The 23380-nt window shown below is 44.4% G+C and overlaps 1 protein-coding gene across 2 annotated transcripts in view; it reads left to right on the plus strand.

Annotated features, from left to right (window-relative positions):
• The window catches only part of sulf1 (sulfatase 1), a 423430-nt gene that overhangs the window by 284914 nt on the left and 115136 nt on the right, over positions 1–23380 (plus strand). For both annotated transcript variants that reach the window (XM_078217099.1, XM_078217098.1), the window contains 2 exons: positions 9905–10056; positions 22719–22888. In XM_078217099.1, coding sequence (XP_078073225.1) covers positions 9905–10056; positions 22719–22888 — 322 coding nt within the window. The remainder of the gene's footprint in view (positions 1–9904; positions 10057–22718; positions 22889–23380) is intronic.

Consider the following 23380-nt stretch of genomic DNA (forward strand, 5'->3'; position numbering starts at 1 on the left):
CGTTGGGGTCATCTGAAATAGAGGATAATTTTTATATTTAGACCTAAAGATCAATCATTTATGCTCCTTTTATATTTGATTAAAATATGTTTTTTTTAAAAAAGGGGTACATATAACCTACTTAGTTATTCCATAACTATTTATTATGAAGAATGATACTTGCTCACTTACTTGTGATTCCCATTCAATGCTTTCTACCTTTCATGAATTACAACTCATCCAAAACACCACCTCCAATACAAAGTCCTATCATATTAATGGTATCCTGAGCAGAACAATGCAAATTATCTTTGTTCTATGTTGTTAATGTATCTTTAGGTCTTATATAAATGTTCTTACCCTGGGTGATTTTAATCCTTGTATTCATATCAGTCACGTGGGTGTATCTGAAAGTCCCTATGCCTTTGGAAGTGTTTATCTTTCCTTTTTTATCAGTAATACACCTGGAAAAATGCACCATGATTCCTGCTTGGTAACTGCTATTTAGACACTGATCTCAGTTATATTCCTACAAGATATCACTTTAATGTTCAAAACTAGTAGAATATCACGCCAGACCTTGTTTTTAGTTGAAGATATCAAGAACGTTTATTAAAGTATACTGAGCAGCTGATTAATCAGACAGTGATATAATGTAGTCATATATTTGCAGAAGGCAGTTATTTATCTAAATGCTCAGGGAGATAATAAAAATCTCAAGCACAGAAATCCTGCCAGTGCCATTTTGCAACTCAAAGTAAAGCAGCATTGAAATTCTGATTCTGTGTCCTGCTATGACCCTTTCTCAAATACCGCAGAAGGGTTATTAATATATTGAGATGGGGGCCTCTAGCAGAACAATAAAGAAATCTGTGTATGCTCAAGCAGAATAGCCAAATACAGCAGGTGCTCATAATTAGAACATTGGCTGGCCCAGCCTTGAATCAAACAACACCATTCAGCTCTCTCTTGATGTGGCCCATTGCAGCCCAGAACAGCACCTGTAGGTGCTAGGAGACCTAATAGCGACATATATGACAGAATTCCCAAGTAATCCCAGAAGGCCCCTGGACAGCAGTTGGAATAAAGTGAGGTGTGCGGATGGGGGAATAACATGGTCGCCTCAATCAAAATTGTCTTGCACTAAAGGAGCTCAGCAAAGTTGTGGTACACCAGGAAGTGCATGGACATCACCCCTTATGATATTTAAGATTATAAGGAGGGAAATTAATAGATTGTTTCCCTTTGAATTTGGGATTTAAATGATAGAAAAGCTTTTTATTCAAAAGAACGTGCTGGATAATTTTCATTAAAGAAGGATAATGCATATTCTATTTGGCATGAGATGACGAATCTTGGAAGGAATTCAACGTACAAAAGGGACCAGAAGCATTTCCCCATGAATATTTAATAGCATGGTATTATGACAGCCATTGTACACCACCCAGATTTAGGTGTTGAAGCATCACAGTGGTTGGCATAGAAATGTATTGGTGGCATTAGCTGTAAAGTTAATAGATCTTTGGGATTTATACCAAGAAACATTTACCAGGCAACAATTGAAGTGAAGCAATTAGCATATTGCACAATAGTTAGAGCTCATTTAGCGTGCGCTAACACAGTCGGGGATCTGTGGAGGGCAGCACAAATAAATTAACTTGATAACATACAAAGGAAATTCATTATAAAGGATTATTCACGTTACAGTGGTGTCAGTAAGATTCAGCAAAACTGGATGGGAATCGCTCCAAAAGAAGGAAAAAGAGATCTGTAATATTCTAGTGCACAGATTCTAACCAAGGCTATTAGCAACAACATGAACATGACTAAGCTCTCTTTGGAAATAATGGCCTAGAAATTTGAGAATGCCATGTTCATTTTACATGTTATATTTTATAGTACAAGTGCCTTGTATCCAATATGTCAGGGAGCATGTGCTCATTCATTCCATGGTGGGAATAAGGCTCCCGATATCATGACATAGGCATTGTAATGAGTCACCCAGAGCCCATGACTGAAGCAGGTGTTAGACCCATAGAATATCCAAATCGGGGAGCAGGTGGCTATTTGTTTCATTCTTTGCCAAATTGGTTTGCTCAAACATAGCAAGCACTGGCAGGCTTCTGCAGCGTGCCAGTCTGATGCAAACAGGGCCCAATATCTGGTGGGGCTTGGGCCTACCTTTTCATGTTTGGACTGTTCACTATGCAAAGAGCTTTTCATACTCCTGGCTTTCCCTTGCCCTCTTCTGAAGGCAATGACACATACTAGGCTGTTATTCCATCAGCATAATTGGGCCACTGGTACTTTACCCAAGAGCCTGGTCATCCAGTACAAGCCTAAACAGTGAGTCATGGCAGGATGCTTCATTAGGAAAGTTAACACAACTGAATATGGTATCATTTTCACGGATGAAAATTTCCCAAAGTGAATCACAGAGCCAGAACTGTGGTTGATATTTTCCCATTAATTTATGACCATTGAAGTAAACTAAAGTGTCATTTGCACAGTCCCAGCTCAGCCTGAGGAATTTAGCAGAATGCAGCAATCAAATCTGTGAACTTTTGTACTTCAAAATCATACAAAGCAATACGGTTACCCATTGAACCACTTAGGGGAGCCAATGACATGAATATAAGTTGCTTATATTAAATCACAGAGCAGTTGCATTGTCATGCCTGCTGTGCTACCATTACAGGATGCAGCACCATGAATAATTAATGTACTTCATCGGTGAAGCATCCTTCCTTTTCTTAACCTTCAGCTTGCCATCTACTGTGTTCTCTCTACTCTCATGGCCCAAGGTCTTGTTCACTAACAAGGCCATCTGCAATCACTTTCTTGTATCTCCTACCATTCATAGTTCCATCCCTCCTAATTATACTTTTTATATCTGCCCCTGGGGAGGGTTGGGGGGGTGGGGAGGTGAAATCAACCCTAAGCCACTTGCAGTTGCAATCCTGAACTCTGTGCTGTCTAGCCTTTGACTTCGTATTTACAAACGTATGTTTTATACAGATTCACCATAACCCCCTGGCCTTTGTGTTATATGCTTTATTTACACGACCCAAGATCACATATGCTTTATTAATTGCTTTATTAACCTATCCTTCCATTTTCAATTATTTTGTGTAAACTTCCCCAGCCAGGTCTCTTTGTTCTTGCGCTTCCTTTGAAGTTGTGCCATTTAAGCTTGTATTCTCTATTTTCATTTCTCCTATTAAAATGTATCACTTCATGTTTCCTATATTGAATTTCATCTGCCAAGTGTCCACCATTCCACCAGTCTGTCCTATTGAAGTTTAACACTATCTTCCTCACTGTTTACTACACTTCCATCTGCAAATTTCAAAATGATGCCCAGTACCTCAAGTCCCAGTCATTTATATCAAAAACAACAGCAGTCCTAGTAGTGAGCCCTGGGGAAAACTAATATATATCTCCCTCCAGTCTAAAAGAAGTGCAGTTCATCATAATTCTGTCTCTTCTATCCTTTACCCAGTGTTATACCAATGCTGCTATTGTTCCTTTTAGCCTATAATTTTAAAATCAGCAATTGATTTTAAATTTTGTACAGCGAGTGATTAGGATTTTAATTGCAAAACCTGTTATGGTACAGGGTTGATATAGATTCAATGGTTGCATTTATAAGGGAATTTGATATATACTAGAAAGAGAAAAAAATTGCAGGGATAACAGGAAAGAGAGGAAAAGTGGGATTAACTGGATTGTTCTTTGAAAGAGCTAACACAGACTTGTTAGCTGTGCTTCTATGCTGTTCTATTTTGATACGTCTGTCGCTGTTGATTTTCTTAACCACTCATCTCTTCATAACAAAACAAAACCGTCTCAATCCCAATTGTTTCCCGGATACCACCCGCACCTTTATCCTCTCATATCCAAGAGATGCAAATGTAAGCGTATCTGAGCATCCATTGCCTACTCCAGCTTGATCACATCAAGCTGTACTGTACCTGACTCTCCTCTGTTTCAACATCCCATGATCCTAACATCATCCTGAAAGATTACTGAGGTTACAATAGTGACTACAGTTCAGAAGTGCTTTCGGAAAGCACTCTGGACATTCTGAGGTTATGAAATGTGCTATATAAATGCGAGACTTTCTATTTTTTTCTTTTGCTCCATCCCCCTCATCTTCACTGCCAATCCATCATCTTTCATCTTGGTCCCTCTACCTACACCTCCAACAAGTGTGATAAGTTTATGGACTTCTTTGTCACCAAGGTAAAAACTATTGGTTTAATTGGATATATTGCTTACTTTTCTTTGTTAAGCCCATTCAGCCAACCCTCTTCGAAACTCTTTCCCCCAACCCATCCATGAGACTGCGGGGGTGATTCTTCCAGCATGCTGTGCTGCTTTTGTAGTGCAGCGGGCTGGGAGGCTCAAGCGGAGGCCATATCATGGGCTCCCCGCTGGGCGCCACGGCCTCGCGATTCGCTGGTCTAGCGCCATCAGCTCCGCGCTGGAAATCGGTGTGGAGCTGAATAACTTATGTTACTACTTATCTACATGATTTAAATATCATTAGTGGGCCTGCGACTGAAGTCTCTAGGCCCACTTGCCTCTTTCCACCCGCCGCCAGGGGTATTTCACTCCAGCGGGGTTTAGTATAGCTCCCCACTTGCCAGGAGCTGATGGCTGATCCTACTGGGGTGAAGGGGGCCTGGCCGGGGGTTGGGGGGGTGCACCCTGGGCATTGCCACCCTGGCAGTGCCAAACCTGTGCCCCCTGGCAGTGCCAAAGGGGCAAAGTGTCAATGCCCAGGGGGCACATTGGCACTGCCCACCGGGCATCAGGCAGTGCCAAGGGAGTGGGACCCCTGGGGGGCAATTGTTGTGGGTGGGTGGTCCCGCTGCCACTCTGCACTTGGGCTGAGTGACAGATGGAGCGAGGCCAGCGATCAAGGCTGGCCATTGGGCTGGGGTGGGGGGGGGGGGGCTGGGGGCGGGGGGGGGGGGGGGGCTGGGGGGGGGGGGGGGCTGGGGGGGTGGGGGGGGCTGGGGGGGAGGCGGTGGGGGGGGTGGGGGGGGTCAGCCTGCTGTGGGGGGCGGGAGGGTGTTGTGTGGTGTCAGGGCTGCGGTTGGGGGGGGGAGGTTGTTCGGGAGTTCGGGACAGTAGGGGTGGGGAAATCGAAGCAGGCTGGGGGGGGAGCGAGGCTGGCCTGGACATGTTTTGGGGGACAGTGAGCAGGAGGCCGGCAATGCGGGGTACTGTACATGTGCCGATCTCGGCACTAACAGATTGGCACATGCCCAGTGGTCCACTCAGTGCTATGCTACCAGCCTCCCCAGCCGGAATAGGCCTTGCCCACTGATTTTTACGCTGAGGCACTCTGCAGTGCAGAGTGTGGGAGATTCATTTTGAAACTCCCGCTGAAAAAACCAACAGGATTTACTCCAGTTTTTACACAAATTTGACACTTAGAATTTTTGGGGGGGAATCGCTCCCTACACTTCTCTCTCTCTTAGAGTCTCCCCCTATGGACACCAAGATCATCTCTTGAATGCAAATTGTCTCCTGCAGTCTTGACCCTTGTTGACACCCAGCGTCTCTTCCTAAGCTCCCTAACAGCTGACATTGTAAAAGGTTCTGTTGCCTCTGACATTGCCTTCTCACCTTTATAACTGTTGTCATCATATCCCTCCTCTAGCAAGTGGCATTTAATGGAGGTGACAGGGGCCTTGCCCACCAGCTGTAGAGTTAGCTAGAGCTCCCATATTACTCCCTTTCAAGAGGTCCCTCTGAATGAAGTGCCAATTAGACACGTGACTGGGCAGTGGTAGACTTTCCGCAGAATCAAGGACGCCGGGGGTGGAAATCGCGGTTCCTCCCTCCCCAAGAGCTGCCACAAATCTGAGGCCAGCAGCTGTGCATTGCTGTGCAGCACCACCAGTGGAGGGAAGGAAGCTGCCTACAATGCATCTACCTGAGGCCCAGGATCAGTGAGGGAGCCAGACCACAGGTGAGTGACGACAGGGTGAGGGAAGGGGGCCAGTCGGAAGGGTAGAGTGTGTGTCTCTCTTCCTTCACAATGCCGGGTCCCTTGATCAGGCCCTGAGTATCTTGAAACAAGAGATCCACCTAGATGCTTTCAAGCAACACTGATAGGATTTGCTTTTCAGGTTTTCTACATGACAAGTTCCCTATCCGCTAATTGAAGACCAGCAGTAGGGAGATGAGGCCCTTTTGTGGGCATTAGTTACCATTGGCAGTAGGGTGGGAAGGCTGACTACAAGCCGTCTTGCCATGCACTACATCAAAGCGGAGACAATATGATGGCAAGGTCCCCATATGTTACTCTCCCACCTGATTAAATGTATCCCTAATGCAAACTCACCTCGTGGGAGGGAGTTGAATTCCACCCAAGTCTTTGGCCGGAATTTTCCAGCTATTCCCACTGACAGGATCTTCTGGTCCCAACGACAGCGAACCCCCACCACTGGTTCCCCGGCAGTGGGGGGGGGGGGGGTTGCGTACAACGGGACACCCCATTGACAGTGGCAGGACCAGAAGATCCCGCTGCTGGCCAATGGTGGGCTGCCTCCGCTGCCGCGAAACACGCAGCAGGAGTGTGGAAAATTCTGCCCTGTGAATCTGTTGCCACCACTCATATCTATGCCAGTGCCAGTGAGGGTGGATGGGAGGTATGAAGTGGCAGGAGTTGGCATGGATAGGGCATGGGCAGTGTGCAGAGGATGAGAGGTGAGGGCTGCAATTTGTTTTATTGCTATTCCTGCAGCTGGCACAAGTCCCAGAGCACAGAGGGGGGCCTTTTAACTAACCCTTGTGGCTGCCTCTGAAGTTTTCCCAGGGGCTGGCAGGCCTGGCTCCAGCAATCCCTGCTGGGCAACGGAAAATCTCGCCTGTGTGGACACTTTCTCTGAGGCAGGTGCACCGAGTTGGGTAATTTCCCAATTCCTGCTCCCCGCTTCACCAAAGAAAATCCAGACCCATACTGCTACTTCCCAATATTTCCAAACTCCTCTTTCCAGACATGACATTTGTCAGGAAGAATCCTTCCTGAGACTGTGTGCGAAGGATTAAGGATGATGAGGAATATTCAACTTCAAGATAATGGACCATAAAGTGAAGTAAAAATCAATCTATGTAAATACTGTAATGATGTTCTAATTCATCCCATACTGAACACGTTCTCCACTAATGGATGTCTTGTTGCTTCATAACAAATGCAACCTAAGAGAACAGTGAGCACCACCAAAAAGGTTAAGTATATTCATTAGAAATTCATGTGGAGCCAGTGGATTCAGGAATGCTGCTAATTCCAGCTCCACAGTGTTCCTGATTGCCACTACCGGCTGCATCTGACCTCTGGCCTACTGCCCTCTCCCCAGTTTCCAGTGCATATCTGAGGATCTGAGTGACTGAAGGTTAACTTCAACAATTGGGCGAGTTGCCTGCAGAGGGGCAAGTATCTGCAACTCTCTTAAATTATTGCTACGAAGCTCCCAAAGCCCAACTCCAGGTCATCCTTGGATCTCCCTTTCGGGGCGCACACTGACTTTACCGCATTGAGCATTGAACTGGTGCAAGCTCATTTTGATATCTTAGAAAGTGCAGTGGAAATTCGCTGAGTTACTTTGATTGAACTACCTCCCCCCTCCCCCCACAATGAGCTCCACCACTGAAGAGGGCAAGAACAATTTGTCAGGGGCGGCACGGTAGCACAGTGGTTAGCACTGCTGCTTCACAGCTCCAGGGACCTGGGTTCGATTCCCGGCTTGGGTCACTGTCTGTGTGGAGTTTGCACATTCTCCTCGTGTGTGCGTGGGTTTCCTCCGGGTGCTCCGGTTTCCTCTCACAGTCCAAAGATGGTTAGGTTGATTGGCTATGCTAAAATTGCCCCTTAGTGTCCTGGGATGCGTAGATTAGAGGGATTAGCGGGTAAAATATGCAGGGATATGGGGGTAGGGCCTGGGTGGGATTATGGTCGGTGCAGACTCGATGGGCCGAATGGCCTCTTTCTGTACTGTAGGGTTTCTATGATTTCTATGAATATCGCGAGAATCCCAACACCTTCAGATTTCCCTCTAAGTCACTTGCCATGTTTACTTGAACATTCATTCCTGTTCCTTTACTGTCACTCAGTCACTATCCTGAAGCTCCCCAGGATCATTGTGGTATAATTATCACAGGATTCAGGAAGAAGGCCCACCACCATCTCCTCAAGGCTGCTAGAGATGGGTGATAAATACTCCAATTTCCACCTTGGAGAGCCAGTATATTTTTGGTATATGCAGCAACCAAACAGTAGAAAACGTTCTCAGAAGATAATGATCTCAGTAATATAATGGTCTCTAGATTATGCAATACACAAATAGAATATTATTGGAATTTAATTTCCTCTGCACGCTGTTTTAGTGTAGTTTAATATGGTTGCGTGAGCTCCTATTTGCACTGTTTTATTGCAGTTATTAAACCATTCAAAACCGCACAGGTTGAATTGGTGTGAGCTCATCAGCTGGTGCTGGAAATAGCACAGAGGAATTGCAATCCAACCATTGCAAGGAATCCTGAATACGAATATTACTTACATATATTGTGTACATGAAAGTAGATTGGCTCCAGAGATTTCTGTGTCAGTAAATTAACATGCAGTGAAACATTGTGATAAATGACTCCCCCAGAACTCTGAATTTCTCAGTTCTGTACAAAAACTTTCTAAATTCACCCAGTTAAATTGCAGAGGGGACTGCCAGACCACTTTCCAGGAAAGCAAGGCTTCGGCTACCTTTGTTTGACAATGTTATGTTGAGGAGACTAGTCTATTCTCTCTTGAGTTTAGAAGAAAGAGAGGTGATCTCATTGAAACATAAATAATTCTTTGGAATTCTCTACCGCAGAGGAAGCTCTAGAACTAGTTGAATGCCAGAGCAGGCTTGAGAGGATGAATGGCTTACTCCTGCTCCTATTTCCAAGGTTGCTGTGTTCCCCACCTCACACACTCCACAGAATTACGATCCTTGTAGCAAACAATTTGTAGGCTTCCAATGGCTTCACTGAATAGTAATTTCAAATGGCTATCTCCAAGCACTTTCTAGGTTTTTGGTGAGTTTTCCAAATCCACTATCCGCAGTAAAACGCCCCCCTCAACCATGCCAGGACCAACCTCCCAGATTCCTGAGATGGCTAAGGTTTGTACCTCTTCAACTAGAGATGATCTTCCTCTCACATATGACTTGGGTAGTTCGCAAAGCACCTGCAACCTCTCCTCTCTGCTAATCACACCGCCTGCTGTTCTTTTCCGCTCTCTCTTTTCCCTTCTGCCCCAAATACTTGGTGCCGGCAAGTCTATTCACTGTTGGCACAGCTACTCTTGCCTTTTGTTCCCAGGTGTGAGAATGTTGCACCTTGATCATCAGGTCCTTTGACTTAAACACAGGCTTCTTGTCAGGCAGGATTCAGAATAGCTGCATGACCCCCTTCATTTTAACCCAAATTTAATGGCGCAATCCAAAGCAATTTAATCATAATTGGAACATGTTCCCAATCTGGTTCATTTAATTAGCTTGTCCAGTTATTTATGTGATGTTTTCTGTTCCTGAAGTTGTGCGATTAAATAGGAAAGACTGTAAGGTTGGGATTTGCCAAGAGAATGGGTAGCTTTGGTAAGGCCTGTAATGCTCCTGTAGTGATACACACTCAGTCAGTAGCTGATTACAGTCTTATTGATTGCCATGGAAGCTTATCTCTTGAGTACTTCCACTGCCCCATAGCGCACAGTGCCGAAATATGTTCATAATTGCTCTGACAAAATAGACAAGTAGAGAAACAGAAGTCACAAGGGAAGCGAAACATTGAGTACTTCTGTTTCAGATGTTGTTCGATTCATTTTCAAGTTAAGTGCTACACTTGGACTGACCTGCATTTTGTTCTCCTCCAGCATTCTTTGGGAAATACCTCAATGAATATAATGGCAGCTACATCCCACCAGGGTGGCGAGAGTGGGTTGGACTTGTAAAGAATTCCCGTTTTTATAACTACACCCTCAGTCGGAATGGCTTTAAGGAGAAGCATGGATTTGATTATTCCAAGGTATCTGCTTCATTCGCTTTTAAATATTGCTTTTGTTCTTAATATTAATTTGAGTTGATATGGCATGCTTCCCTCCCCTTCGCCTCCGCCCCCCAGCCTCCCCAAATCCCCTTTAAGCAAATCAGTCTCATCCCCTGTGAAAACGTTAAAATTTCCAAGTGGAAAGCAAGGTTGGTATAAGACATTTTAAATCACACATGTGTAACATAATAATATGAGATCTTAATGAGTTCTCAAAATGATCACATCTTTTGGAAAGCAATAAGGATGTAATCCAAAATGTTCACTTTATTTGCCTTCGCTGCCGGTTCTTCCGATTGTATTTGTTTGCATTGTTGGTAATAGGCCTAAAAAGAAAGCAAGCACCAGATATTGTTTCACAGAATCCCAGAATGGTTACGGCACAAAAGGAGGCCATTTGGCCCGTCGTGTCTGCGCTGGCTCTCGATAGAAGCCATTTACTAAGTACCACTTCCCTGACCTTCTTCACGTAACCTTGCACATTCTTCCTTTTCAAATAATAATCCACTTCCCTCTTGATTGCCTCAATTGAATCTGCCTCGACCACACTCAGGCAGTGCATTCCAGATCCAAACCACTCACAGCGGGAATTTTGTTTTCCTCATATTGCCATTGTTTTTTTGTCAAAGCGCTTTAAATTGTACCCTCTTGTCTTCAATCTTCCACCAATGGGAAGTTTCTCCTTGGCCCCTGATGATTTTGAATACCTCTATAAAATCTCCTCTCAACCTTCTCTAAGGAAAGCATTCCCAATTTCTCCAATCTATCTCTGTAACTGGAGTTCCTTATCTTTGGGAACATTCTTGTGAATCTTTTCTGCATTCTCTCTAATGTCGTCACATCTTTTCTAAAGTGTGGTACCCTGAACTGGATGCAATACTCCAATTGAGACCAAACTAGTGTTCTATACAAGTTTAACACAACCTCCTTACTTTTATACTCTAATAAAGCCTCGGATACAGATTGTTTTTTTAACCGGTCTCGCAACCTATCTTTCCACCTTCAATGAGTTATGCACATTTACATCCAGGTCCCTCTGCCCCTCCTCCCCCTTTAGAATTGTACCCTTTATTTTGTATTGTCTTCCCACATTTTTCCTACCAAAATTAATCACTTAAATCTTTTCTGAATTAAATTTCGTCTGCTACTTGTCCACCCAATCAGCCGACCTGTCTGTGTCCCTTTGAAGTTCTATATTATCCTCTTCATTGTTCTCAGTGCTTCTAAATGTTGTATCATCTGCAATTTTTGAAATTATGCCCTGTACACCAAGGTTTAGATTTCTTCTATTTGATCCTATGTTGTTAAATATGAAACTTCATAACCACAACAAAGGGCGTTCACTAAAACAGGCAAGGCATGTGGCCAAAAGTATAATGCTTCCGTTAGACAAACTGCCTGCATAGACAAGTCACAGACTGAGGTCCAGTGTTAAAAGCGCTTTCTATTTAATTGTGGGAAAATAAAATTCACTCTCAAAGAGTGCACTGTTTGAACAATGACAGGCAGCAGCAGTGTACATCTGAAGCTAGAATATTGTTTGGTTTCTTTCTGTGGATGTTGTGGCTGTTAGCCAGGGTGATCTGCCTACTTCAGAATAGCTTACCCCAGCAATTTGACAATTCCGTCTGTCTTCAGCACATCTCCATAGAAATCATCTCAACATTTTTGGGATGATTTAGATGTTTCTTGTATATTTTGTTTGCCTTTTTCTTTCCTAATTTTTCTACCCTTCAATCTAGGAAGTTGGTGACTAATGCTGCGGTTTGGTTCCATGGGGATTGACAACCCTCCAGTCGTGCATTCAAAATTCCTCATATGAGACCAACAATAAGTGTCACTAGGGTATTCGATTGTAGAGATAATTGCAGATAAGACTGATGCTTGCCTTGCCTGATTCACATTTTCCGCTATGAATCACTGGGCAGTGTTCAAGATGAAGTGTGTTACTTAGCATGAAGTAAATTGATTTTAATGATAACTTTTTTTGAATCACTTTTTTTTAAAAAAACAATATTTGCCAGAAACTTTGACCCGAGAATTCCTTTGGACTATTTTTAATGAAGTAAATGGGCCCAGAGGGTGATCTTTGCACCAGGGACCAGACAATTGTGAGAAATTGTCCTTTGGCCTTAGTCTGTCCAACATAAACCAAAGTTAGCTCTAGTTAACAGTACTTTATAAATACTCAGACGACTGTCAACTTAGCTCAGGGACCAATGTTACCAGGGGCTTCCAGAATGTCACATCACTCCTACACTGTTCTTACATGGTGACATAAAAGTGCTGAGGCACATTCCCAGGAGAATGGCCATGGCTTCATGGGGAGGGGCCTATAATCTTCTCTCTGGGATGACAGTCCGCGTGCTGCCCTGCGACCTGCTCTGCCAATGCCCTTTTTCCTGGTAGACAACCAACTGGACAGTGCAATCCAGGCCCGTGTCAAAATGTTTCAGGTTGCTGCGAGGCCCTCAAGACTCAGAACTTCTCAAGTTCGTCCCATCAGGGTCATCGGAAGTGACCTCAATGGAAGTTCAGCAACCTTCCACCTCCCAAGCTCTGGCCACGAGGAATACACTTTGAAGAAGCACTAAGAAGGATAAATAAATGAGCCCAGAATGTGCACAGAGCCCCAAGGGCTTGCACAGGGGTAGGTTCATGATCATTTCTGTTAATTATTAGACACAGTTGCAGTTCAATTTTGGTTAAACTGTTTTTATTCTGGAATTGGTGTCGAGGTCGTGTGAAATCCATAAAGCTAGAATGAAGGAAAGCAATTGGATAGTGATGGTGAAGACAGTTATGATCATGGTTATGGGACTGTTGGTGTATTGAGGATGCTAGGTTGTGTCCCGAGGCATTGCACTTCAGTGAGCTGCTCTGTGAGAGCTCTATCGGTTAGAGGTACGGGCGCTCAGTGATGCTGCTTCTCCTGCTCCTGCTGCACTTTTTGCTTCCCAGCTGGTCATAACGGCAAAGTCATGAAACGCACAACTGACAGGCACAAGTTTTGCAAAGATTCAGGACTGAATGGCACAGACAGCAGTAACATCACTTATACAGACCAACTGTCTGCTCAGTTACATTTCTGATGACCGCATGACTCTTATTGTAGGTCAACTGTGCCTTGTTACCTGACAGCCAGCCTGTAGACTGGTTAGAGCAATGGTAGTATAGAAAACAGCCTCAGGATGAATGCATCATGCCTGCTACCACTGAGCACAGACCTACATACGAACATAGGAACAGAAGTATGCCATTTGGCTCCTCAAGCCTGCTTTGCCATTCACACATGTCATGTACTAGCTGGATGTTGATATCCCTGGTCTGGTATCCCTTGCATTGGGAAAGATGGCTAGCTGGTGACAGTGAGCAGATAAGGCAATATGAATACCACCTATAGCACTGGCCGTGTATGTGAAGTCTAGTATTTCATCATCCTGCTAAATTCTGTCCGTGGGGAAGGAAATGCAGATGGTGTAAAGAGCATTAGTCACATACTGAATACAGTGGTAGACTGCAAACTGATGCAACTTGCTGCAGCTTGAAAGGAGCCTGTTACATAAAGTTTAAAGAGCACATTGACAGCGCTGTCAATGGACAGCGCTGTCCATCTGGTTCAAGGCTTAAGTTGTGACTGCAGCAGGTGAGTAACTTGGTGGCAAACTCCCAAGTGAAGCAATGTGCCTGGAGCATAGCTTCTGAGTGAGGTTCAGGTAAGAGGCGTGTTACACTGTGGATGTGGTCTCCTATGCAGTTTCTGCATCCTCATCCCTCCTCTCCCAGCTTCTCCTGCTCCCTCTTTTCTTCTTGATGCACCCCATTGTCTCCAAAGCCCTAAAGGACTATCTGACCATCCAGGACTGCAAGAAGCTACTTTGAAGGCAGCCACAAATAATCCAGCTCAAGCAAAACGGACCTGAAAACACTTTGAAGTTGACTAATAAACTAAATGGAGAAATCAGCAGCCGCTAACCAGTATGCAGTGGATAAGACCATTGACTGGTATTGCCGTTAACGCCACAAATTGCTGAGCTGTATGTCATAATGTGTGGCAGACCAATGTCACAAAAAAGTCCTTCAACAAGCCTTACCAAATCACCCATAGCTGCTGTAAAAGTAGAGCCCTTATTTAAATATTTTAATGATTGTGGAATATAACGTGGACAGGATTTTACGGCCACGCTCGAGCGAGACTGGAAAATCTCATCCGAGGTTAACAGATATTTCCATTGTCCACCACTCGCTCGCGCCGATTCCCTGGTGAGTGGGGTGGTAGAATTCTGGTGCATGTCTTGTAGCAGCTCAGTTCAGTATGGTGAATGGTACATTTCCGGCATGGAACAAGCATGCACTTGCTGCCCATCACATTCAATATTTAGGCACTGGTTTTATGTCCCAAAATTGGGCCCATGCCAATGAATTATTGGAGTATGGGATTTGCATAATTATCTGCAAATTTTTAACTTCCTGTGCAAATGTAATCACAGTCATTAATCTTCAATGGGAATGTTATTATACATCAAGGACACATGTTGCAGTGGCAGTCACACCATGAGAACTGGCACAGAAAGGCCCAAAAGCAACATGCAAAATTAAAACCAAACAGTCTTAAGAATAACAGTCACAAGGGAGTGATATGAAGGTTGCAATCTAATCTTAGTATTCAGGTAGTGGGCTTTTGTAACATCACCTGGATCTTTCAATGACATTAATGCCTTGTAATCACATATAGGGCTCGATTTTACCATTTTCATTCTAAGTGCCGAATCTGGGTGTAGTACAGATCCGACTTAGAAATCCCCTTTCAGGCGCCCCCATAAACTCTCAGCCATCTCCAGTCCGATTCGGACTGTGGCGGGGCTTAGCACTGCCGGAAGGATCGGAGCTCTGAACTGTGCATGCGCAGTTAGAAAGAAATTGGAAAAAGTGCGCCCGTGTCGGATCGCTCCCGAGCCGCAGAAAGCAGAGAAAGCGGCCCGGGAGTGACAAGCAGAAGCGAGGGTGTATCTCGGGGTGGGAGGGGGGGGGGCGCAGATCGATCTCTGGTGGCGGGTGGAGGGGGGGGGCAGATGGATCTCTGGTGGGGGTGCGGGGGGCGCAGGGAGGTCCGCTGCCACTCTGCGGGCGATCGGTGGGGGGGGAGGGGGCAGGGGTGGCGATCGGTCTGGGTAGCGGGGGGTGGTGGATAAGGGGGACAGTGATGTGTGTGTGTCCCCCTTATTCACCCCCCCACTACCCAGACCGATCCCCCCAGAGTGGCAGCGGACCCCCTGCCCCCCCACCAGAGATCCATTTGCCCCCCCCACCAGAGATCCATCTGCACCCCCACCAGAGATCCATCTGCCCCCCCCACCAGAGATCCATCTGCCCCCCCACCAGAGATCCATCTACCCCCCACCAGAGATCCATCTGCCCCCCCCCCCCACCAGAGATACATCTTACCGCCTCCCTCCTCCCCCCCCCCCCCCCACCCTCAAGACAACGATCTGGCCTCACTCCCCCCCCCCCCCCCCCACAGAGAATGGTCTGGCCTCACTCCCCCTCCCCTCCTGAGGAATATCTGATCCGCCTCCCCCCCCACCACCAGACAACGATCAGCCCTCACCCCCCCGCCAGAGATACATCTGACCCGCCTCCTCCTCCTCCCCCCCCCCAAACCAGAGAATGATCTGACCCGCCTCCCTCCTCCCCCCCACCACTGATCTGAGTCAGAGAGCCGTTGGAAGCTCTGAATGTGCTCTTCAGAGGCTGGAGCACCCGACTCAGACTTTTACTTATCAGGTCCCTAAAAGCGCAGTTCCGGATCGGCAAACGCGGTGGTAAAGGGGGAAATGCTGATAGAGTTGGGCAGGCAGTTCATTAATTCAATTTAAATGCATGCAAATTCATTTAAATCATCGTTGCGCTCAATTTGGGCGTGGAACGGATCCCCGCCATTCGCGGGTCTCGGTAAAGTGGCGATCTGCGCGGACGCGGGTGCAGATCGCGATAAAGGCCTCACACCCAACTTTACCGCGATTTCGCGCCCGAAAACGGGCGCAAATTGTTGGTAAAATCGGGTCCATAGTTATTGCCTAAAAGAGAAAAGCGTCAGGAATCTGAAAATTTGGAGAACAATAACATTTGGTTTCCATTGGTCCTCAGTCTTGTATAAATCACTATATTTAGTTGCTCAAAACTATTTTTTTAAATGCAAATAATTTATTTAAACCAGAATGTCATTCCAGTACTGGCATAGTCTAAAGAAAGAACTTAAAAAGAAGGAAATGATCCTCATTTGGGCTCCTTATTAATATTACTGGAAACAATAGCCTTAAATTGCTCTCTCTGCAAAATATAATTACAATATTAATATCCAGAAGCCTCGTGCCTGCTGAGATCCTGGTATTGAGGGAGAAAGGACACAGCTGGCTGGCTTGTACTAACATTGACATGTGACATGGAGTCCAGCCTCAGGCTGTGCCTTTGCAGCTGTGCTGCACTTTGTATCCAGAGCATGTGATTAGCCCGCGAGTGGTTTAAATTACAAGGATTTCTTCAGCAGTTCCACATTGGTCCTTATATAAGACACCAAGGTGAGTGATGAATAGCCAAAGAAGTGGCCTTCTGCTGAAGACAATGTTCTATGGCTTCAGCTCTTTGACAGTACAGTAAACAGACTGTACCACATGCAGTCCATGCTTTTGTCATGGAGATTTCCTTGGTACGAATTTAGGAGTACTCCTTTTTTGAATTAAACATTCCTGTAAACTTCCAGTCACTTATCTGGAAAATCAAACATTATGAAACTGAAATAGTGTTAGCAACTCACTAAAGGCACATTTGACCAGGTTCAATTGTAGGAATGTATATTTTGGGGCAATTTTACAAGTTTGTATCTCAAGTCTTGCCCACCAGGAGGGTATAACAGGAACTTGGGTTCTTCACATCAAGATCTTATGCCTCTTAAAGTTATTGAACGAAAGGTCACAGAGGGACACATGCCCAACTGAATTTCCAATTATGTGTTTTTAGTGCACACAAAATTTCAGCATAAAATTTATGAGGATTTGAACCCATTTTTCCATATTGTTTACTTGTTTCATAGCTTTTTATCTCATTTACTTTTCGTGTGACACTGCTTACTGTCTATTGAAGGCGATGCACCTTCCCCACATTTTGATGTTCTTTTGCAGGTGCCTTTCCAGTTATTTGCCTTGTTGCCAAGAGGGCAACCAAGTGGCTGAGCATTGCCTGTGCAGGTTAGCTGGTCACGGGAAGGCACAAGAGGAGTGTTATATATGTAGTTGGGGGTGCCTACTGCCCCTTTAAGTGAGCAGGTCAGGTGATCTGGGGAACAAGCTCCACCCAGCTTGGGGGAGTCAGTCTAGGACTGACAGTGCAACAATAAAGACATAATAAACTGCTGTTATTTAAGTTATACCGACTTACCTTGTGGCCTTCTTATAAGTTATAATTAGATTCAGACATACTAGATTGCCTGGTCAAAACCCCATCTGCTTTTCTACCTTCACATTCCCTGTATTCAGCACTCCCTCACCATGTGAACTCAAATTGGGATATCTGTTGGGTCTGTGTCCCTCCCCAAAACCCGTACATTAGTACCTTGAGGGTCAGCCCTTGGCAATGTTTCCTATCATACATACCATATTTTACCACCAGATACACATAGGCACCAACCATACTACAATAGCAACTAAGCAGTTTTAAGATACTTTTATTTGAACTGTAGTGGAAAATTGACCCTTTTGTCCAACCTTCAGAACAAACATTCATCATGCAAATTTTAAAAGCTGAGCCAATTCTCAGTATTAAACCATTATAACCTTTACCTTGAATTGCCCAGCCACTGAATAAATAGGTGGCCGCCACCCGAACCTTTGCATTTTATTCTATTTCTCTCTGCATTAACAGAGATTTGGCCAGAAGCTGTATAAATCGCATTAATGTTCCTCCTGTTGACAGTTTTGGTTTGGCTGATTCTCTTGTACTCTGATAATATTTCACACAGATGGGAGTTGTTCTAAGTCAAATGCAGCTCTGGATTTCAGATTATGTTACCATTACTGGTTTATTAACTGGCAGCTAGATCAAATTTACATTTCAGTGAAACAGCAAAGTTGAAAATGGAATAATGTTTTATGCATACTTTTTCTGGTAAAGTGTTTTACCACCAGGTTCAAAATGGTAAAGAGGGATAGTCATGCAACCCAATGGTAGCCAGATCAGACATAATGAAACCTTCTGAAAGCTTGCTCAGTCTCCAGTCATGACTCAGTCCACTGAAGCTAGGATTACCCTGATGGCTGTTCGCTGGCTTAACTTCAGAGCTCCAGTGCTTAAACATAAATGCTTCTGGCTTGTAATCAACCCTTTTGGCCAAGCAGTTAATCTTGCATTTGCTTTGTTGTTTGCTACTCCATTAAAATTGGGCATTGGGGAGTTTTAGTGCCAAATTTGTTAAAATCCCAGATCTCTTTCAACTTCAACATTAGGTTTCATGGCAGGAATAATGGCGCTCTTTGCTCGACAGAGAGTTGCTGAAATCATACTGGCATTTACGCCGGCTGGATCTTATGGCACACCACGGGTTTCCCGGTGACAAGGGGTGCATTCAACGGGAAACCCTGTTGACAACAGTGGGACCATAAAATCCCATGCACCAAGAGGGGGAGGAAAATCCCACCCAGTATTGAGCAGTGACCCGATGGAAGTTTTTCAAATTATGAAGTGGTTTTATAGGGTGGATGTATAGGAGATGTTTCCATTTGCGATGAATTTCAAAACAAGTGGCCGTAAATATGAGAAATTCAAGAGAATCTTCTTAACTCAGATAGCAGTTGGAATGTGGAACTCGAGACCATAAAAAGTGGTCAGGTGAAAGTGACTGTCCTCGACATCAAGACAGCATTTGCCCAATTGTGGTATCAAGGGACATTCACTGATGATTGCTCAAAGTTCAGTTCCATTCGTAGCTTATTGGAAAATGAAGTAGTCAGTGCCCTCCTGCAGCAAGACCTGAACAGCATTCAGACTTAGGCTGATAAGTGCAAAGTAACGTCAGTGCCATTCAAATGTCAGGCAATGACCATCTAAACTAGAGAGACAGGCTGGCCATTTCCCACTGACTTTCAGTGAGCTTATCATTACTGAACATCAACATCCATGGGATTAACATTTGACCAGAAAGTTAACTAGATAACCATGGTTAACCACACCATTCTCCTCCAATGTATCTACTGTTGTCCAGCTGGGCGGGACGTGGTTCAATTCTTATCTATCTCATTTTACCCAGAGAACCACTTGCAGTGGCCTCTCTTCCTTTTCCTGCACCAAAACCTCTGTGTCCCCTGAATACCTATCCTCAATCCCTTCCTATTTTTTATCTACATGCTGCACTCCTCCCTCCCCAGCAAGAACATCCGAAGGCAATCTGTTAGTTTTCACATGTATGCTGCTGACACCCAACTCTACCTCACCACCATCTCTCTCATGTCCTCCACTATTGCCAAATTATCAGACTGCTTATCTGACATCCAGTACTGAATAAGCAGGAATTTCCTCCAGTTAACTCTTGGGAAGACTGAAGCCACTGTTTTTGAGCCTTGTCCCAAACTCCATTCCCTAACTACTGACTCCATCACTCTCCCTATTTCTGAGGTTAAACCAGTCTGTTCACAACCTTGGTGTTATATTTGACCCTGAAAAGAGCTTCCAACCTCATACTTTCGCCATCCCTAAACCACCTATTTCCACCTCGGTAACATCGCTAAACTTCACCCATCTCTGAAACTCTGAACCATACCTATGTTATCTCTAAACTTGACAATTCTCAAACACTCATGGTTGGTCTCCCATGTTCTACCTCAGTAAACTTAAGGTTAACCAGAACTCTTAGCAAGTCCCATTCCTCTATCACCCCTGCACTCGCTGACCTAAATGGCTCCCAGTCCAAATGTTGATTATAACATTTTTATCCTTGTTTTCAAATCCCTCCATGGCCATGGCTTACCCTATCTCTGTAATATCCTCCAACCCCACGACCCTCCAAGATACCTGTACTCCTCTAATTCTGGCCTCTTGTGCATTATCAGTGCATTATTTGCCTTCAGTTGCCTAATCCTAAGCTCTGGAATTCTCTTCTTACACCTCTCTATCTCACTTTCCTCAATTAAGAGACTTCTTAAAACCTACCCCTTTGACCTAATATCACCATCCGTGATTTGGTGTCATACATTTTTTAATTCCCCTGTGAAAATCCCTGGGACATTTCATTATGTTAAAGGTGCGATAAAAATATAAGCTGATGTTGTTTTAGGCAGGAGGAGGTTATAGAGGAGAGGAGGGGTAAGGAATTTAAGCACAAGAATGAGGATTTTTAAAATGAGGCATTGTCATACCAGGAACTGTTGTAAGTCAGCAAGCACAGAGGCTTTGGATAAATGAGACTTAGGGTGAGTTGGGACATGAACAGCAAAGTTTTGGATTGCCTCAAGGTTGTGGAGGGTGCAAGATGGGAGTCAAACCAGGCGAGCATTGAATCAGCAAGTCTAGAGGAAACAAAAGCATGGATGAGGATTTCAGCAGCTACTGTGCTAAGGCAAAGGGAAAAATGGACAATGTTATGGAGATGGAAGTAAATAGTCTTAATAAAGAACACCAGTGTTGGAAATGCCCAGTTCAGCCTCTGACACTTGTCAAAGAAAAGGATGGAGTTGGTGGCGAGAGAACAATGATTATGGCAGAAAGCAATGAAAGAGCTTTAGTCTTCCCAGTGTTTAGCTGGAGGAAATTTCTGTTCATCCTGTATCGGGTATTGGACAAGCAGTATGACAAATCAAAAGTCAATGGAATAGTAGAGAGTGCTGGTGGTGTGGTAGAACTGCTTGTTATCAGTGTAAATGTGGAACCTGCTTTTTAGGTGATGTTGCTGAGGGCAACGTGGAAATCAGAAGGAGAAGCCAAGAATAGATCCTGAGGACACAGCAGAGGTAATGATTTGGAACAGGAAGAGAAACCATTGCAGATGATCTCTGGCTATGATTGGATAGATAAGAATAACAACAGGTGATTGCAGTGCTACAAAATTGAAGGATGGTGGAGAAGCTTCAGAGGAGAATTGAGTTGTCAACTGCATCAAGGACTGGAAAGGGCTTGATAAGAATGAGGAGGTATAGCTCACCACAGTCACATCAAACATAGTTTGTGACTTTAATAGCAACCGTTTTGGTATTGTAGCAGGGACAGAAATTTGATTTTGTGGATGGGCCTCAATTCAGTGAATCCAATGAGATTCTGACAAGAGATATATTCCCACAAAGCAGTTTGCTGATCTGGGGTGAAAAATCTAAGTGTGAGCAAGTGTGAAGGGGATGCAGTGGCATCTTAAAGCAGGAGGGTTGGTAGCATTGGGAATACAACAGCATTACGTACAGTAACAGGGATGTAGGAACACAAAGGATATTTGTCTTCCTACAACAGCAAAGAGATTATTGGAAATCTTTAAGAAATAAAACCCACACAGTAAACTGAGTGCTTTCCATGACTCCAGCTAAATATCCTTTAAAAACATACAAAATAGTCTCAAATTGTGTCAGAGATTATGGCGACTTTATCTGATCCCGATTTGCATGTATTCCCGAGGTCGCCAGTTGACTGGTGAGAGCTCTGGTTACCTAAATTAAGATTCACCCAAAAGTTAGACAACAAGTGACAAGTTGACAATTCTGTTTTCCATGCTGAGTTTGGTTCGATTACTGCACTGTTTGTGGTTGGAAACAGTGCAGCAAGACAAGAAAATTGGACCATAATATTACTTAGCTTATACTTGAATAAAGGCACATTACTGAGTATCTGTCATATATTAAATTCCCTCTGTGGGTCTCTATATTCCATCTCTCAGTGTATGAAAAACTCTCACATTGCCTGATTTCTATGGGGCAGTTTGTTATAAAAGTGTCCCCATGTAGCTGTCATATAATTTATGCTGTTAGGCAGCAGCACCCTGATGAGCAGGTGCAGTGTAATGAGGTGTTTGCTTGTGGTCGACTATTGAACTAATGTTATGTATGACTACCCTCTGTATCAAGATTTAACCCAGCGATGTCTGTTTGGGTGAACAGGTCTTGTGAGTACCCTAAAAACAGGAGCAGGCTAATATGTAAATTTTTTTTTAACCTCGGCCTGTCTGTTCTTAAAATTGTAAATTCTGACCATCTTGCCATTCAGATGCACCTTTGGGCATCACTTACTGACCCACTCCAGAGTCTCCCATTGAACCTCATCTCAGAAACTTCTCACCTGCCAAGGATGTTGCGAAACTGCCCTAGATTGTGTCCACCTGTCTTGCAGCAGGCACATTTTCTATCCTATTATGTGTAAATGCTGTTCCACTCTATTTCGTTTATGCACAGTTCTCTGAAATAACACAGTAATATTTCACAACAGAGAATTGTGTCTTTGTTAAAAGAAGTTAGGCATCGCAATCTCCTACATTGTTTTATGAAGCTACAACCATCAATGCTTCAGTACCTGACCTCAAGACAAGTGTTTTGGATTTCTTTAAGGACTGGCTGTGCATGTTTAAAATTGTGTCCTTTGTCAGTAAAATCATAACTACGCAGGATTTTCCTTTTCAGGATTACTTTACAGATGTGATCACCAATGACAGTATCAATTACTTCCGTATATCCAAGAAGATCTATCCACACAGACCTGTGCTGATGGTCATCAGTCACGCTGCACCCCATGGCCCTGAGGATTCTGCACCACAATTTTCAGAGCTCTTCCCCAATGCCTCGCAGCATATGTGAGTAAACGTTCTTAGCTTAGGAACAACAAAAGGAATCGATTTTCTGCTGTTATTTATAGAACCGATGTAGATTCTGTCTCATGGCATTTATTCTACAGATAATTAAACACAGAGCTGGATTTATACTCTCCTCTGCTGGCATGTTTGAAGATAGGGGTGGTGCATAAAATCCAGAGTCATCATGTCAGCCACTGCCCGACTCGCCCCTCCCCCCACTGCAACTACACTGGGGAGAGGGGATCTGTCAGATGGCTCACTTGCCATTTGATCAATTGAGGCCCTTAAGTGGATAATTAATGGCCATTTATGAGTCTTATCGCACCATCACTGACTTGCATTATACCCACGGCGAAGCGAGGCCCACACCAGTTGTGAAGGCCAAAGGCATTAACTGCTGGGGTAGTGTCAGGTAAGATGGGATGTGAGGGGAACCTCACCTCAAGAACCACCCCAAGATTATTCATTCCCTTTAATTCTTTCAGCTGGCCT

This window comes from Mustelus asterias, chromosome 7, assembly GCF_964213995.1.
Source record: "Mustelus asterias chromosome 7, sMusAst1.hap1.1, whole genome shotgun sequence".
Classification (NCBI taxonomy): Eukaryota; Metazoa; Chordata; class Chondrichthyes; order Carcharhiniformes; family Triakidae; genus Mustelus; species Mustelus asterias.